The sequence below is a fragment of the Amblyomma maculatum genome, chromosome 2 (assembly GCF_055883805.1).
Source record: "Amblyomma maculatum isolate TAMU_Amacu chromosome 2, ASM5588380v1, whole genome shotgun sequence".
NCBI lineage: Eukaryota > Metazoa > Arthropoda > Arachnida > Ixodida > Ixodidae > Amblyomma > Amblyomma maculatum.
In genome coordinates, this window is record NC_139345.1 from 120,273,669 (window position 1) to 120,291,912 (window position 18,244).

At 50.3% G+C, this 18,244-nt stretch overlaps 1 protein-coding gene across 1 annotated transcript; it reads left to right on the top strand.

Annotated features, from left to right (window-relative positions):
* The first annotated feature begins 14,531 nt into the window (after positions 1 to 14,531).
* LOC146199718 (uncharacterized) lies at positions 14,532 to 17,176 on the top strand. Its single transcript, XM_084595215.1, has one exon. It carries the CDS (start codon positions 14,647 to 14,649, stop codon positions 16,144 to 16,146), a length of 1,500 nt encoding a protein of 499 aa, XP_084451341.1. The 5' UTR covers positions 14,532 to 14,646; the 3' UTR covers positions 16,147 to 17,176.
* Positions 17,177 to 18,244: the final 1,068 nt, after the last annotated feature.

Sequence of the window (18,244 nt, forward strand, 5' to 3'; positions counted from 1 at the left end):
CCTCAAGTCCTCCATGCCGTCCCGCTAATGTTATCAAAGTTTCTGTAGAAGGCGCCACAGTTCTCGCTCTCGTCGATACCGGTGCAGCCGTCTCCGTCATCAGTGAAGCGCTCTGCCGTCGAATTCGCAAAGTGACCACTCCGATTTCCGACTTTTCGCTCCGCACCGCCTCATCACAGCACATTCACCCCTCCGCATCTTGCACAGCCCGTGTGCTCATTCAAGACGTCTTGTACCCCATCGAGTTTATTGTTCTGCCGAACTGCTCGCATGATATCATCCTCGGATACGATTTTCTATCGACTCATCAAGCCGTTATTGACTGTGCTCGTGCACAAATTGCCTTCGCCCCCCTCTGTGATGCCCCCTTCTGTGATACCCCTCCCCGCACTGCAAAACTTCTCGTCGCCCATGACACCGACATTCCTCCGTTCTCTGCTGCCCTCGTACCACTGTCTTGTGAGTGGGTAACTCCTTTGACTGCGATTTTTACACCTTCCGAAGCCACCTCCCGTCATCCCTGCCTCCTTTTTCCGTTCGCTGTTCTCGAAATTCAAAACGGCAAGAGTGCACTTTACGCCTCGAACCCATTTTCTTGCCCAGCAGTCCTGCTCCGTGGCGAATGCATTGGACGTCTTGAAGAGCTTGATCCCAGTCATATCACCACTCTTGCTGACTCAACCCCCTCCTTCGACGTTAGTCTGTGCTCTTGCGATGTTGCGACCGCTTCGACGCCCTCCGACGTTTTCCAACATGCTATTGATGCTGATCTTCCACTTGCGCAACGTGATCAACTTGTCGCCCTCTTGCAGAACTTCGCTTCTTCATTCGACTTTCCCCAAACTGACTTGGGCCGCACGTCTGTCGTAGAGCACACCATCGACACCGGTAAAACTGCACCTTTGCGCCAGCGCCCCTATCGCGTGTCGGCTTCGGAGCGCCAAGTAATTGCTGATCATGTGGACGACATGCTCCGTCGGGGTGTCATTCGGCCATCCCACAGTCCCTGGGCGTCTCCAGTTGTGTTGGTACCTAAGAAAGATGGCTCCTTCCGGTTTTGTGTCGACTACCGCCGGCTCAACAAGATCACGCGCAAGGACGTCTATCCTCTGCCACGCATCGATGACGCACTAGACTGCTTGCAGGGCGCCGAGTTTTTCTCCTCGTTGGATTTACGATCTGGCTACTGGCAGGTGCCAATGGCTGACGCTGACCGCTCTAAAACTGCCTTCATCACACCAGATGGATTATATGAATTCAACGTCATGCCCTTTGGGCTTTGCAACGCCCCGGCCACATTTGAACGCCTCATGGACACTGTGCTTCGTGGATTCAAGTGGCGAACCTGTCTTTGCTATCTCGATGATATCGTAGTCTTTTCTACCGATTTTCAATCCCACCTGCTCCGACTGAAGGACGTTCTCACTTGTCTCGCTACCGCCGGCCTCCAACTGAATCTGAAGAAGTGCCGCTTTGCTGCTCGCCGACTAACAATTCTAGGTCATGTCGTTTCTAAGGATGGCATTCTTCCCGATCCCACCAAACTTCGTGCAGTTGCCGAATTCCCACGCCCAAAATCACTGAAGCAGCTACGAAGTTTCATTGGCCTATGCTCCTACTTTCGCCGCTTCATCTTAAATTTCGCCTCTATTATTGCTCCTCTCATCCAGCTCCTCTCCGGTAGCTCCGACCTCTCCGCATGGACACCTGCTTGTGATGACGCCTTCAACACTTTACGCCGTCTTTTGGTTTCGCCTCCCATCCTCCGCCACTTCGACCCGAATGCGCCAACTGAGATTCACACTGACGCTAGCGGTATTGGGATAGGCGCCGTTCTCACCCAACGCAAACCTGGTATCCGAGACTATGTGGTGGCGTACGCAAGCCGCACCTTGACCAAGGCAGAGTCCAATTATTCTGTTACGGAAAGAGAATGCTTGGCCATTATTTGGGCCATCGGCAAATTCCGTCCGTATGTCTATGGCCGACCATTTTATGTGGTCACTGATCATCACGCTCTGTGCTGGCTGGCGTCCCTCAAGGACCCGTCCGGCCGCCTTGCTCGCTGGGCTCTTCGCCTCCAAGAGTATGACATTCGTGTCATATATCGCTCAGGCCTCAAGCATACTGACGCGGACGCTCTTTCGCGCTCACCGCTGCCTCCCTCTTCGTTGCCTGATGAGATCTGCGCCTACGATTTGTCTTCGCTTGCCACTATTGACATGGCCACGGAACAGCGGCGCGACCCGTGGATATCTACACTTCTGGACTTTCTTTCAAGTCACTCTCCAGGTCGTCTGTCTCGGGCGCTTGCCCGCCAAGCTCACCATTTTTCAATTCGTGACGGGCTGCTCTATCGCCGCAATTATCTTCACGACGGAAGGAAGTGGCTTTTAGTCATCCCCCGTCATCTCCGCGCCGAAATTTGTGCTGCTTTCCATACTGATCCCCAGTGCGCCCACGGCGGAGTGTTGAAAACCTACACGCGCTTGCGTCTACGCTTCTTCTGGCGTGGAATGTACCGCTTTGTCCGCCATTTTGTCCGCTCCTGCCAGTCTTGCCAACGCCGAAAAACTCCTCTCAAGTCCTCTGCTTCGTTGCAGCCGTTGCCCTGTCCTGCCCGTCCGTTTGATCGTGTCGGCATAGATCTATACGGTCCCCTTCCTACAACTTCAGCTGGCAACCGCTGGATTATCGTGGCAGTGGATCATCTAACCCGCTACACTGAGACATCATCATTGCCCTCTGCTTCCGCACGCGACGTGGCTGCCTTTATTCTGAAAAACCTGGTTCTTCGCCATGGTGCCCCTCGCGAACTGCTCAGTGACCGCGGACGCGTTTTCTTATCAGACGCTCTTGAGGCTCTCCTGAAAGAATGCCGCATCATACACCGCACCGCTACCTCGTACCACCCTCAGACGAATGGACTGACAGAACGTTTTAACCGCACTCTCGGTGACATGCTGGCTATGTACGTGAACACCGACCATTCCAATTGGGACCAAGTTCTACCGTTTGTTACTTACGCATATAACCCTTACAAAAAAGCTTAATGAGTTTCTGATTAAATGTTAATTGCATTTCTCATCATGCACATTAACATTTCTATACATTTTCTTGATGCATATTTAATGAGTTTCACAAGAAAGTTGGCCACCGTGCTTCTGGTTGGTACCTAATGTGTGCATTTCTTGTGTGTTGACCAATGAGCGCCTCATGGCTTTCACTTTTGGATAAAAAGTAAAAGCTAAAACATAGCGAAGCACCTCAACTACATTAAAAAAAGCTAAAAAATAAAAAAAAATGAAAACTAAGCGAAAAAAAAAAACTGCACCCTCGCGCGATTCGAACTTAGTACCTCTTACTCCGTAGCTTTCTACGCTAACCACTCGGCCACTCGGGAACTGGTAACAAGGTACCGTATTTGCTTCTTATGTCTGGACTGCATTCATAAGATTGGGACTTAATGTTTCGAAGCATGTTTCGAAGTGTACAGGCCATTGCGGCTGCTCTAACAATTACAACTTCTTGACCATTACAACTTGCATCTAATGTTCTGGATACCTATGCGCACTATTTTGTCCACTGGAGTCATTTTAACATGTCGAGTTTGGCATCGCTGGCAAATTTATCAGCGCTGGCTCTTCGGTGGTTGCTACCTTGGGCGTAATTTTCGCTGAACACGGAGCTATAGCACGAACCTTTAAGGAAAAAAAGTGCGACCAAGCTTCAATACCGGCAAGCGCAGCAGCGCCAACACTATTTTACTGGTAACTAAATCTTATTTGTATCTAAACATTTCGGGAAGCGATGCGATGACTGAGGGCTCGGCTAATCTATACGCAGAGCAAGAAGGAGCTCGAAAGCTTAAGAAACACGCAAATATCATGCATTATAAAGAAGGCATTGCTTCTCGTGCCCTGGTCGCGCACATGCTCCCAGGACAGTCCAGTTCCGAGTCAACGAACGGCTCGGGTTACGTCCGCGCGTCGTCGTCGGCGCAGGCCTCTCCAAAACGGCCTGCTCGCAGGTGCGAGGAGGCATTGGAAATGGAGCGGCCTTGCGTCCGTTTGCTTGGAGGCGGTGTGGCAGTGCGTCGGTTCGCGTACACAACAATATCCTTGCCCGTAACACTCTCAAGCATATTGTCCAACCACAGCACCCATTCGCTTGGCAAGAAGTGATTTGCAATGGCACAAACACCCAAGACGCCGGGTGTAAGCGTGTTTTGAATGAAACAAATGTCCAAAAAGTTGTTTTTGTTTTTACAGTGCATGCTAAACAAAAATGAAAACATAGTAAAGAATATACATTCGCTTAGTGATGCATAATTTCCCTCATTTGAGAAAGTCAATGCATTTCCACATTAGCTCCTATACAAAAATACTGTTGTGTTTTCCAAGTACGAAACTTCTTGCGTAATCTCAAATGAAAGTCTGTTGCGGATCTCATGTTAAAACACATAAAAATTGTTTCTTAGGCAACATCCTACATATGCTAATCAGAAATGAAAACATAGGGCTCTGAAAGTGTGCAGTTAACAAAGAAATAATATATATTCACTTAGTGATGTATACATTTCCTCATTTGAGAAAGTCAATGTATTTCCACATTAGATCCTACCCAAAAATACTGTTGCGTTTTCCAAGCACAAAACTTCATGTGTGATCTCAAAGGAAAGTCTGCCGCGGATATGATGTTAAATCACATCTAATCTTGAATCTCCTTTGAGTGGTTGATGACTCATCAAAAACACATTACGTGGGTAACAGAAATTCAATATCCATTTTTGTAAGGGAACACCGCGACACAGGCCACTACTGGATTCTCTCCATTCTTTCTCCTTTACGGGCGCGAGCCACCCTGTACTATGGACACACTTTTTCCCTACCGCCCTGACGTTTCCGAATCTTCCCCGCTATCCGATGCCGTCACGTACGCAGAAGAATGCCGTCAGCTCGCCCGCTCTCTCACAACAGAAAATCAGTGGCAACAAAAATACCTCCGTGATACCGGCGAATCTTCGCCATATCTCCCGGACACACTGGTGTGGCTCTGGGTGCCCTCCACAACCCCTGGCCTTTCAAAGAAGTTTCTTGCTCGCTACCACGGGCCATATAGGGTCCTCCAGCAAACATCTGCAGTCAACTACGTAGTTGAGCCCGTCACGCCCTCTGCGGACTTGCGTCGCCGTGGTCGTGAAACAGTTCACGTGAACCGATTGAAGCCATTCTATGACCCCGCTGTGCTTTCCGCGCCATAAGTCGCCAGGATGGCTCCTTTTTTTACCCGGGGGGAAAATGTACTGTGATAGTCATCGCCATCGACATGCACCTGTGCGTTGTGCGACGAAGACGAAGTACGCTGGGCTCGCCGTTGCAAGGTCCTGTCCACACAGCTCTCCATCTGAGCTTCAATAAACGCCCTATTACAATATATATATATATATATATATATATATATATATATATATATATATATATATATATATATATATATATATATATATATATATATATATATGGGTGCGAAAGTCGCTTTCTCTTTCTAACTAACGTATCGGCTGGGTATCGCGGCCTTCGTCAGCGTGAACAAATATGTTGGAAGAAGGCTTAGAAGCCAGCATCTATCAAGTAATATCATGACTCAAAACAGAACACAATTAACCCTTGGCAGTATGGATAATACAATCAGAAATGATAATGAAAGGTACAGAAGAAGAAAAATGAAAAGATCATAAATGCGAGCACACATGTCAAAAGTCAATAAAGCGTGGCAAAAAAAAAAAAAAAAAAAAAAAGAAAAAAGAAAGAAACCAGCGCACCTAGGTTTTCGTTTAACCCTGCCGAAAGAGTATCAAATTTGTAAACAAGATATAACTCACAGGTTTCTTATCATGGTGCGTCCTAAAGCCTGCCTGTAAGATGGTAATTCTTATTTTGTCGAATGTACAAGAACGTATGGGAAGATGAATTCAATGTTTATCATTCCCCGAGGTAAACTGAAGGAACTAACAAACTTCGAGAGCACTCGTATACTTCGAGAGAAATGAGGGCCGCGCTGTATTCATGCATGGTGCATGTGTGGTCGAATATACTGCGCGCCCGACTTCTTCGGACCACCTTCGCCACGACGATCAGAAAAAAATTTCAGAGCACTGCAAAAATGAAAAACCATGAGCGTCGCTACTGCGGTTGTTGGGACACTATATAGACGCGCCGTCATTGCTTATTTTGGATTTTTATTTATTTTGTTAAATATTGTGTTACAAATTCTACTTAACTTTTGCTTACTATTTTCCCTTTTAATATTTTATTTGTTTATTTCCCTCAATGCTCTTTCGCGTCCGACGCTATATAGACAAACAAAATTGTGAACACGTTCAGAGTGGTTAGCATGTTCGGCGGCGACGCGGAAGAATGGTAATTCGTATAGTAATTATGGTATTTCGTGCCTGGTAATTATGGTAATTATGGTAATTCGTAAGAACGGTAATTCGTGCCTCGACGATACGCGCGCCTCCTATCGATTCCTGACGTGGACATACACGCTCTGATTGCATGCTCTAGTGACATTATTTGGTGCCGCACTCTGCAGATGAGGCCACTAAGGAGGCAAGAATTGATTTTTTTTTTTTTGCATTAAAAGCAGCCCACCTAACAGAAAATATCGCCGCTCAAATTCAAGCAATGTCGCCCAATATTGGAAGCTGTTCTCTAATATTGGTATGACCCGTAAGCATATATAATATACGAAGCGGGCAGAATGGGTTGTTGGGGGCCTTACAGGTCGAGGATAGCAAGCAAGTTTGCGCCTGTTTGCGCCCTTGATCGTGCGTTAATCGAAGAGGACGGATCCTTGCGGCTATAGGTATACCGCTCGCTAACGCAATGTCAGAAACCGACGCTTATCCGATGGAATGTTCGCAAGAACTTATCACGCGCGTATACAGGCATCGTCGAGTTTATTGCGATCACTGACCTCTTTCGCGGGGGCTGGCATATTCCCTTAACGGAGCACTATATCAGCTTTATACATACATACATACATACATACATACATACATACATACATACATACATACATACATACATACATACATACATACATACATACATACATACATACATACATACATACATACATACATACATACATACATACATACATACATACATACATACGTACGTACGTACGTACGTACGTACGTACGTACGTACATACATACATACATACATACATACATACATACATACATACATACATACATACATACATACATACACACACACACACACACATACATACATACATACATACATACATACATACATACATACATACATACATACATACATACATACATACATACATACATACATACATACATACATACATACATACATACATACATACATACATACATACATACATACATACATACATACATACATTGTCTTGATATCGAGTGGACTTTGAAGAAGAGCACTATACTCGCCAGTCATTCGGAAGTGCTGTGTGTTCTTGCAGCTTATGGACTTTTGTGTATTCATAAGATGCACATGTACACGCGTCTGATGGACGCATACTTATACTAAGCCTTCTGTGTACTTAACTCGATCTCTGAATAGTTGAATCTAGTATAGGACAGGAAGAGCTTCGGCGCCTCATTTCTTTTTTTCATGCGCATTATTTTTTGTTCTGGGATTGCCCGGACAAAAATCCAAGCCTCATTTTTTTTTTTTTTTTCGCTCAGCGATTACGTATACACGTTCTCTCTATGTTTAGAGTGCGCGACGCGGGCATCATACGGAACTGAACGATCTCATGGTGCAGCAGGGGTATCAAGTGCTCTTGCGTCGGCAGCTGCAGCATTCGGTCTGTTTGGAAAGGTTCATATCGTCAGCCTGTGTGCACCGTTGCGCTGGTGAAACGCGATATGAGGCAATTCACTGGCAATTGTACGAGGGAGTGAAAAACCATCACATCACTTTTGATGAGTAGAAAAGCTTCATTGTGATGTCAGGAGGAGCTCTGGTTTATCTCGTTTATTTGTATGTGAAAATATGGTGATGAACAGTTTGCTATTTAATTGTCACCGCACTGCTTTATAGGCATTTCCAAGCTGGGCAGACCGCTCGAGTAGCCGCGCACAGAGTGCCGCGGCATGACCAGATGTTTGCTCATTTGCAATTTGTTGTGGGTGATTTTTATATACATATTGCACCTATAAATTAATACTTCTTCCGTTACCGTCTTCCTAGCTTTTGTAAAACACAGAAGGGCGAAGTATAAAGAGACATCTGGAAGCACAGTCCACCAGTGAAGTTTATATATATAAAGGAAAGAAGCCAACAGTCGGCGAGGCCAAGGAAAGCATTAGTGATTGCACTTTGTCTTTTCTTTTTTATTTTATCTTCGGTAATCACATAAATTAGTAACGTAATTTGTTTCGGGGAAAGATAACTAAACACAGAGTAGAAGGAAAAACAACGTGCCGATGGTGGGAACCGAACGCACGACTTCCGAATATCGCGTCCGGTGTTCTTCCAACCGAGTTATCAGCCGCTGCCACCCCTGCTACTCACGCCATCACCCGGTTCTTTCTTAGGGCACCAGATGGAGTGGTACGTGAGGCCCAAGTGCTGGATGAAGGGCGAATGATACCCAGCTGGAGCATGTGGTCGAATTCCCGTGTTGCAATAGCCAGACGCTCACCGAAGAGGCGGCGCGGACGAGCTGCGACAGGTGGACCACGTGTGACAATGTGGTGAGTTATACCGTGCTTGGGTGGCTGATGGAGATTACAAGGTCTCGTGACCTCGAGAAAGTCTGCGAGGACTTGGGCGTACGGGCATAATAGAATCAGAGTTCGGATGCCAGTAAGCGACAGCCGATATAACGCCAGTGATGGAAAGGCGCGTCTTGCTGTCGATGAGACGATGGCGACGCATGCTGACGTCCAGATCAAAATGCGTCAGGAAGTCGGATCCGAGGATGGGTTGATGCACATCAGCGACGATGAAGACCCATCGAAATGTGGGCCGCAGGCCAATGTCCAGAGTGAGGGATCGGAGACCATACGTTGCGATGGAGGTTGAGTTGGCCGCACGGAGAATTTAGGTCCATGTGACTTGGAAACACGGTCGGCCTTGGAGGACGGCAGTACGCTGACTTCGGCACCATACGAAGAAGCGCAGGCCAGAAATGCGGTCCATGACGAAGAAAAGGCGGCCAGGTTGAAGAGCGAGGACACACGCCGCCGTCAGTGATCTCGCTCCTCGTTTCCCGACCAGTTGATGGTGGAGTGCACTGGCGGGCGCGGTGCTGGAAAGTTCGGTGATACCAGCAGAGACGCGGACTGCGAGGACTGGACGAGTGCGGACCGCTCGACGAAGACGAACGGCGGCGAGGTTTTGAGGAGAAACCGTGCTGAGCATGAGAGGACGTCCGAAGGGCATCGATAGAAGCGGCCAGCTGATCGACCCGGGCCTCTAATCGTGAAATGACGGAGGTCTCCGGTGGAGAAGAGAGGGCAGCGACGGAAGAAGTCGCGTCGTGGACTCGATCAGCGAGCTGGGCGAGGCGGTCAAAGGTCAAGTCCCCCGTAGCAGACAAGATGAGGCGGGTGGACTGCGGCAAGCGTTGAAGGAAGAGCTGCCTCATAAGCTGCGTCATTCGAGTCGGCGTTGATTTCGCCCAGAAGCTGCCGCATACCTGGGAGGGGCGGCGGTCTTCAAGCGCTTCGTAGGTGAGCAGCTGCTGGAGGCGAGCACTCTCGGACACCGTGGTGCGGTCTAGAAGGCCCTGCTTTAGTCGCTGGAACGGGGCATCGCCCAAGGGTCCAGCGATAATGTCCGCCACCTATTGAGCCACTTCAGGAGGGCGCAAAGTAGCGTCAGGCGGAAGGTCGCCTGGGGGCGGTAGGTTGCTGGGGTCTGTCATTTCTTATAGGCCGGAATCACCACTGTTGCGAATTTGTGGTCGCAGCGGAGCACCAGAGCAAGATGACCAGCGTGGCAGGCTTCTCATTCTGAACAGCCCGTGCCGTGCCTGCGTTCCGAGCCCGCGCTGTACGTCTTTATTTTCCTCTAACACGGCAGGTAACGCTGATCTCAGCGCCTCCGCTTAAACGTCGGCGGGCGCTATAGTATCAATGTTGTCTGTATACGAACCTTGAGCGTGTTCACCAGCGCCACCCTCAACCATAGCGGTGGACGTGGAACGTCCTGTATTACCGCCAGCCTCACGTAGAACGTGATCAAGAGCGAGGGCGAAAGCTGTGCTAGAACCCTCTTACGCTACCTATGGCTTCAAAACTGCCAGAACCGAGACCCCAGTAAGCTGCAAGCAGGTAAGTGAAAGGGAAATGAGGGTGCTCGTCACAATACATAATGCCGGGTGTCCCAGCTAACTTGAACCAAGGGTTACAAAATAATGTATTTGAGGTAGGTCAGTGAAACCAATTGCATACAACTGCCAGCCTGTTTGCGCACTACAGGAAATTTTTTTGTTTGGCAATTACTTAATTAGCTAATTATGTTAATTTCTCTAATTTATTAAATATCGACTTTAGACCAGAAATGTGAATTGGAAAATTGTAGAGCACCTTCAGAAACCCCCATTCCATTAATTGCTATAAAGAAAGTCTCACGTGTATCTTTTTTTCCGGGCTCAGAAGAAAGCCCGCGAAATACAAATAATACCACGTGACTAGCGCATTTGTGCGCCGCGATTGTGGTGCTCTCAGTCGTGGTTTGAGCGAACGAAATCAGCTGCAGCCGTGACCCGATGGTCCCGTTGTAGCGGCAGGCAGAAATGTTGACGATGGTTCGAGCGAGCTCGAGCTCGCCCGTCGCCACCGCGATTTTGGCCAGGCCTGCGCACCGCCGCAGCCTACATCACGACAGGCGGATGGCGATAAAAAACCGGCAAATGAAGGTGCAGCGCTAATTTTAGTCGAGTCACATGATGTCATCTCGCCCCTTTACCCAAGCCTGTATGCGCAGATTCAGTGGCTGATACCTTACGTTCATCCGCTTGTCGTTACGTTCGCTGAGGAGAGAGAAGGTGATGCAAAGGCCTTGTTAGAATGTCGGTGGTGTCGGCTCGGCGCTCTCGCTGCTACTGCACCGTCACGTGGGCCGGCTGTCTCACGCGGGCGAAGAAGCCATCACAGGCATATCGGCCTGCCGCTTTAACGGGGCAAAGAAGACACGGCCGCAGCTAATTTCGTTCGCTCAAACCACGACTGAGAGCACCACAATCGCGGCGCACAAATGCGCTAGTCACGTGGTATTATTTGTATTTCGCGGGCTTTCTTCTGAGCCCGGAAAAAAAGATGCACGTGAGATTTTCTTTATCGCAATTAATGAAATGGGGGTTTCTGAAGGTGCTCTACAACTTTCCAATTCACATTTCTGGTCTAAGATGAATATTTAATAAATTAGAAAAATTAACATAATTAGCTAATTAAGTAATTGCAAAACAAAAAATTTCCTGTAGAGCGCAAGGCGACTGCCAGTTGTATACAACTGGTTTTATTGACCTACCTAAAATATATTATTTTGTAAACCTTGGTTCACGTTAGCTGGGACACCCGGTATATATATATATAAGTGAAAATTGCTTCATACTGTTTCCAAGTTTGGAAACAGTGTGAAGCAATTTTTCACTTGTATGTAACCTCTAGCAACCAAGTCCGTATATATATATATATATATATATATATATATATATATATATATATATATATATATATATATATATATATATATATATGTGTGTGTGTGTGTGTGTGTGTGTGTGTGTGTGTGTGTGTGTGTGCGTGTGTGTGTGTGTGTGTGTGTGTGTGTGTGTGTGTGTGTGTGTGTGTGTGTGTGTGTGTGTGTGTGTGTGTGTGTGTGTGTGTGTGTGTGTGTGTGTGTGTGTGTGTGTGTGTGTGTGTGTGTGTGTGTGTGTGTGTGTGTGTGTGTGTGTGTGTGTGCGTGCGTGCGTGCGTGCGCGCGCGCGCGCGCGCGCAATTCACCCTTGCCAATCCCCCGGCGTGGGTACGTGCCATTACGACTGATGGCATCATCATCATTATCATCATCATATATCTTCACTGATGGCTTCCGCGAAGTATTCTTCTTCGTACTTATATGGGTACTTCTTTCCCTATGTCTTCTGGCCTACGGGTTTTACGAAGACTTGAGAGAGGTCAAATGAAAATTAATTAAAAGTAAGAAATACGTGCAAGGTATCACTGAAGTCTCCTCGCATGAATATGAAGGGTATAAGCGAATGCAGGTCATTCAAGCGCAACAATCTTGACTCAGCTTTCGAATGTTCTGATGTATCATGTCCTGGCCCAGACCAGCAGGGACGTATCCGGATCAGCATATATATATGTTTCATATTGTCTTCAACAATGCTACTCGTAAGCCTCACGTTGTGATCTATTGACGATATTGCCGCTTCTCTCTTAGAACTGCACGACCGTATTTTTATCATGCCCGGCTGAATATATATGCTCAACCGCATATAATCCTTCTCGTATACCCTTTAATCCTTTACAAGGCCTTGTGTGGCCTCGTCTCCCGATTATTTCCACGCTTTCTGTATGAGGTATTTTACTGGAGGCATGCATAGCAAGATGCTGCTGACCTTGTTGGTATTTTCTGTTGAATATTCGTTATTGCGCATATATTAAGTCTGCAGCAGCGTATCCCCTTGTTGAGAGCGAATACAATGACAGTAATGTACAAGAGTCACGTTTTTTCGGTGTTTAAAAGCCCCAAGATCTGCTCTCGATAGTTCGTCACTAACAAGAAATCCGTGAGGATTCCCTTTGACGACTTTTCAATATAGTTGTATGCGTGAATATTGAGCAGCTATATGCTGCTCATGTGCTGCCACATTTAACTGAACCGTAGATGGACGTGACGTGGTACATGCAAAATTTTTCGGGGGCTTTCTGCGTGATGAAACTGACGAAATCGTGAGTCAGCATGCACATGAGCGAGAGATGCATACTCTGACGTGCCTCTACTGAGTACGCATGAGTGAAGATAGCGAATCAACTGCATTTATTCTTGGACAAAGCACTCTGCGCGCCTACATTGCAGTCATTACCGGCAGGTGGGTTATATAGGGCAGCCACCCCGGCAACCATCCAGCAAAAATTTGTCTCGCCGTGTCTTTATCTCGGCTCTGCAGAGCAGCCAGTATTTCTGGTTTCAAGGGCGGCCTGCAAGCCCGCCATAATCAGGCCGTATGAAGTGAGCGGGGATTGCGGAGCCTTAAAAAAAATTAATGAGAGAGCTTATTCTTTATTATGTGATTATGTTACCGCACTCTATTGAGCCGCATAGGGCGAGGTGTGATAGAAGCTCAGTTTACAAACTACAGTATCAGCACAATTCCCAATATATGCGTTGTGTATAGGGATAAAAATACTCCAAATTATAGAAGTTAATCTGTAAAACAGAACACTTCAAAATGTCTACTGGATTTTGTACACAGCCATCCTGCTTTGGAAAGTCAAGTCATCTGCGATAACTGCCACTCACAATTCCTCCGAAAGAAAAAGTTGCACTGTTGCACTTTTAAAGTGCACTGTTGAAGCTTTTCAGGTCATCATCATCATCATCAGCCTGACTATACCCACTGCAGGGCGAAGGCCTATAGATCTCCCATATTTTTCCACTTAACCCGGTTCTGTGCTAGCTGCATCCACTGCGATAACTGCCACTCACAATTCCTCCGAAAGAAAAAGTCGCACTGTTGCACTTTTGGAGTGCACTGTTGAAGCTTGTGGGATTCGGGCTTGCTGCGGCTGGCCTTTGCGCGGCCGCCGCCCGCTTCCCAGTTGTTCTCCCCGTTCCCTTTCTCCCGCCTGAGGCGGCGGAGAGGGGCTCGAGCGACTTGTCACTGTCGTTCGGGCCACAGCTCCGCCCTGGCGTCCCAGTGGCTGTTCTCATTGGCGCCTTTTGGCGGGAACACGGCACCGCTTCGACAGCCGCGCTCGCGCGACTGTCCGAGCGGAGCCCAGAGGGAGACTCCTCCGAGACATCGTAAGGTGCGTACGCTACTGTTCTTGTCTGCCGGCCTTTGTCCGCGCAGACCAGTGTGTACTCGAGTTCGACTGCTCCGGGTCTCACCTGAGAGCGAAGCTCGAGCCTGTCGATCGTGATCCAACGATCCGCGACAGGCGTACCTTGCGGTGGTTGCCCGCTCTCTCTCAAAGGAACCCTCTGGTCACTGCGAGAGAGAGATCACAGCACGCCCTTGCGTGCTTGCGGCGCACTCCGTGTCACTTGTGCGTTTTGTATATTTTGTATGTGTGTGCGTGTGTGTGTGTGTGTATGTGCCGCGGGAGGATGGCGTTTCAATAAACGTCTCCTTCGTGAACTTGGAGGTTGGTGTCCTTGCAGCGAAGTGCTCTCCTCCCGGTGAAGGTTGAATGCGCGCTGCGGTGTTTCAGGGTGCGCGTGGTAACGGCTGATCGGGGTTTTGGCTCGCGCGACGCTCGAACCCGCGGTGGTTGGTGGCTTATGTCCACGTAGGAAACCACAACTGGCGCCCAACGTGAATTGTCCTGGCTCTTTGAGTTGGACTGCACATCGGCCGAGCCGGTCGCCTTGACGATCAAGCTCTTGCACCATGTCTGCCGCCTCCTGCGGGGCACACGGCAGCGAATCTGAAACGCGATATATGTCGGCTCCTTACGCAGTCGTAGCGTCTTTTGATCCGTTGGATGCTGTTCCTCTGAACAGCCAAACACAGTGGCTGGCCGCCGGCCCCATTGGGCTATACGGCAATGCCGCGAGTAACGTTGATCCCTCGGCTCCCATTGGAGCTTTCTCCGGACCACCCTGTGGTGGGACCGCTACACAGATACCTCCGCTGTATCAGTTTTCCGCCCATGGCGGAAGCAGTTCGCGCGATGCCGTCGCTACCGGCAGCTACGCGCAACAGCAGCCGTGCCCCGCTAGCAGTCAGTTTTGCTCGGTGAACGGTGAGGCGCCGGCCGGACTCCCTGTGGAGACCGCGCCGCTCATCGAACTGGAGGACCGTTTGCCTTCTTTGTCCATGCAACCCGCCCAAACCTCCTCTGAGGGAAGGACGCAGGCGCTGCTCACAAGCGCTGCCCAGATGATTCAGTCGCTAACAGGGGCGGTTGAGGCGCTTTCGGCAGCGCCGAAGTTGTCTCACCCCGCGGTCATGTTGCCCATGCCGACGTACCGCGGCTATGATGATCCTATCAGTGCCCGGGATTTCATTGATTCCCTCGCCCATTACCAGAGAGCTATGGGTTTCCCTGATGAGGTTGTGCTTGCACGCGTCATCCCCGCAGCGCTGACTGACACGGCAGCTAGGTGGTACCGGCTTTCCGGCCACCGAGCAGCGACTGTCGAGGAGTTCCGTGCAGCATTCATGCGCGAATTCCTGCCCGCTGACTATGAGCGTAGGATGCGGCGAGAGCTGGAGCTCCGCACACAGGCCCCGGACGAGTCGCTCCAGGAGTTTGTGCGGGCGATGGAAGACCTTTTCTCAATCGCTGAGCCAACAGCCTCAAACGAGGAACGCGTCGAAAGAGTGATCAGGCAGGCACATCCGACTTTTTCGGCATACCTGCGCGGCGGCCGATTCCGAGATCTAGAGGAGCTGGCCGCCGAGGCAAAGCGCATTCAAGGCGACATCCTCGCCGCGCGTGCCTATCGCCCGCCACCGCCGGCAAGCGAGGCCCTTGAGCCACGCTGCGCATGGAGAGGGGCCATGACCCTTCCTCACCGGCGTGAACCCGCACAAACTGCCTTTGCAGCCGTTGGCGGGCGAAACGACGCTTGGGAGCTGAGCGAAAGAGCTCTGGATCCTTACTCGTACGGAAGACGAGCAGCCTGCGCTGCACAGTTTTCTTACTCGCGTGCCGAAGGACGCCATGCGACCCAAAGCACAGCGGAGGGAGAAGCTCGCAAAAACCGGCCCTTGTTCGGTGGGGCAGCGAGCGGACCCAGGCAGGGAGACGCGCCTTTGTCACGCGGCCAAGCTCGCGGGGGTGTGCGTTGTTTCCGTTGCCAAGAGAGGGGACACTTAGCAAGAGAATGCCCCGTAGCCATGCCTTCTGCGAGGCAGGAAAACGGCGACGGGGGTCGGTTGTAAAGAGACAGCCGGCCCAAGCTTTGCTAATTCCCTCTGCGTACAGGGTAAGCTGCCTCGGTGGTGCGCCCGCGCCGTTTATTTCGGTCACCCTTGCTGGCCGCGAATTTCCGGCGTTACTGGATACAGGAGCCAGCGCCTCCTTTTTCAGTGAACAGGTGTTGTCCCACTTGCAAAAGCACTCTGTGCGCTTGCGGGATTGCCGTTCGACATTTAACCTCGCGAAAGGCGTGGCCCATTCGGCTGGCGCCGCGAGGCTGACTGTCAGATGGGGAGAGCGAGCGAGACGCACGCGTTTCATTCATCTCCCTGGGCTCAGTGTGCCCATGATTCTCGGAAGGGACTTTCTCCAGAAAACCGGGATCGTGGTGGACATTGCGAATGGCGGCTATTGCGAAGGACCGTTTTCCCAGCTGAAGCCGTTCATTAGCCCCCCGGCGTCGGTATCTGCCTGTGCAGTCGAGACGTTCGGAGAGTGCCACGCTCAGCGATCGGGGCCCTGCCCTTGTGTCGAGCGTTATGCCGTTCACACCCCCATGTGGGAGCGAGCGGCGCGGTACGACGACGCACCCCATCCACTGGCCGCCTCTGCGGTAACTTTGGATGAGACACAGAAGGCTCGGTTGACAGCACTTTTGCGTCAGTACGAGGAGCTCTTCACCGATCAACCTGGCTGTACCACTTTAGTGAGCCACGCGATCAACACCGGAGAAGCGCTTCCGTTGAAGTGCAATCCCAGACCCGTCAGCCTTGCGAAGAGGCAGGTGATTGATGGGTTGTTGGATGAGATGCTATCGTCGGACATTATCCGTCGCTCGTCCAGCGCCTGGGCGTCTCCGGTGGTGTTGGTGCCCAAAAAGGATGGCAGCCATCGCTTGTGTGTGGATTATCGCCGTCTGAATGCGCTGACTCGCAAGGATGCCTATCCGCTCCCAACGATCAGCTCAATCGTAGGAAGCCTAGGCAGTGCGCGGTATTTTACCACGCTAGATGCCTCCAAAGGTTACCTACAGGTCCAGATGGATGACATTGACCGGCCTAAGACCGCGTTCACATGCCACAGAGGGCTGTTTGAGTTCACTCGCATGCCCTTTGGCCTCTGCAATGGTCCTGCGACTTTTCAGAGGCTGATGGACCGCGTCCTAGGCGAAGCGAAATGGTCCCATGCCATGTGCTACCTGGACGACATCGTGATTTATTCACGTACTTTTGATGAGCACTTAAGCCACATTGCCGACGTGCTCGAGAGGGTACGGGCTGCCGGGATGACTTTGAATCCTGCAAAAGCCCAAATAGCGCGAACCCGAGTTCAGTTGCTTGGGTTTACGCTGGGCGAAGGCTCCATTGAGCCGGATCAGGAAAAACTTCGAGCCATACTCGAGTTTCCTGTGCCCAAGGACGTACGCGGCCTGCGCCGTTTTCTGGGAATGACAAATTTTTATAGGTCATTTATCCCGTCCTGTGCCCGCGTGCAGGCGCCCTTGACCAAGCTCTTGGGAAAGACTGCTGCGTGGCGATGGGGGCCTGAGCAAGAGCAATCCTTTCGCCGCCTGTCTAGTGCCATCGCAGAAACAGCGCAGCTCAGGCTACCCGACCTGACCAGACAGTTCGTAGTCCAGACTGACGCGAGCGATCTGGGATTAGGAGCCGTTCTCCTACAGGAATTCGATGGCGTGCTGCAACCTCTTGCCTTTGCAAGTCGTTCTTTGCTGCCCGCGGAAAGGAATTATTCCGTTACCGAGAAGGAATGCCTCGCCATCGTGTTTGCACTGCGCAAGTTTGACGTCTACCTTGATGGAACGCATTTCGTGGTGCAGACAGACCACAGCGCGCTCAGCTGGCTGATGCGGCTCCGGGAGCCTGCGGGACGGCTGGCGCGCTGGGCTCTCCTGATACAGCATTACGACTTCTCGGTGCAGTATCGCAAGGGGAGCACGAACGTGGTAGCTGACGCGCTATCCCGTGCCCCACTCGCCAGCGGTGCCTTTGCGCCGGCAAGCGGAGGGGGCGAAACAGCGGACGAGCCGCCGAGCGGCAGGAGGGGGACGCCCGCAAACGGGCCTACCCATTCCGCCACCCAGGCAAGCAGCACTTCGCGAAG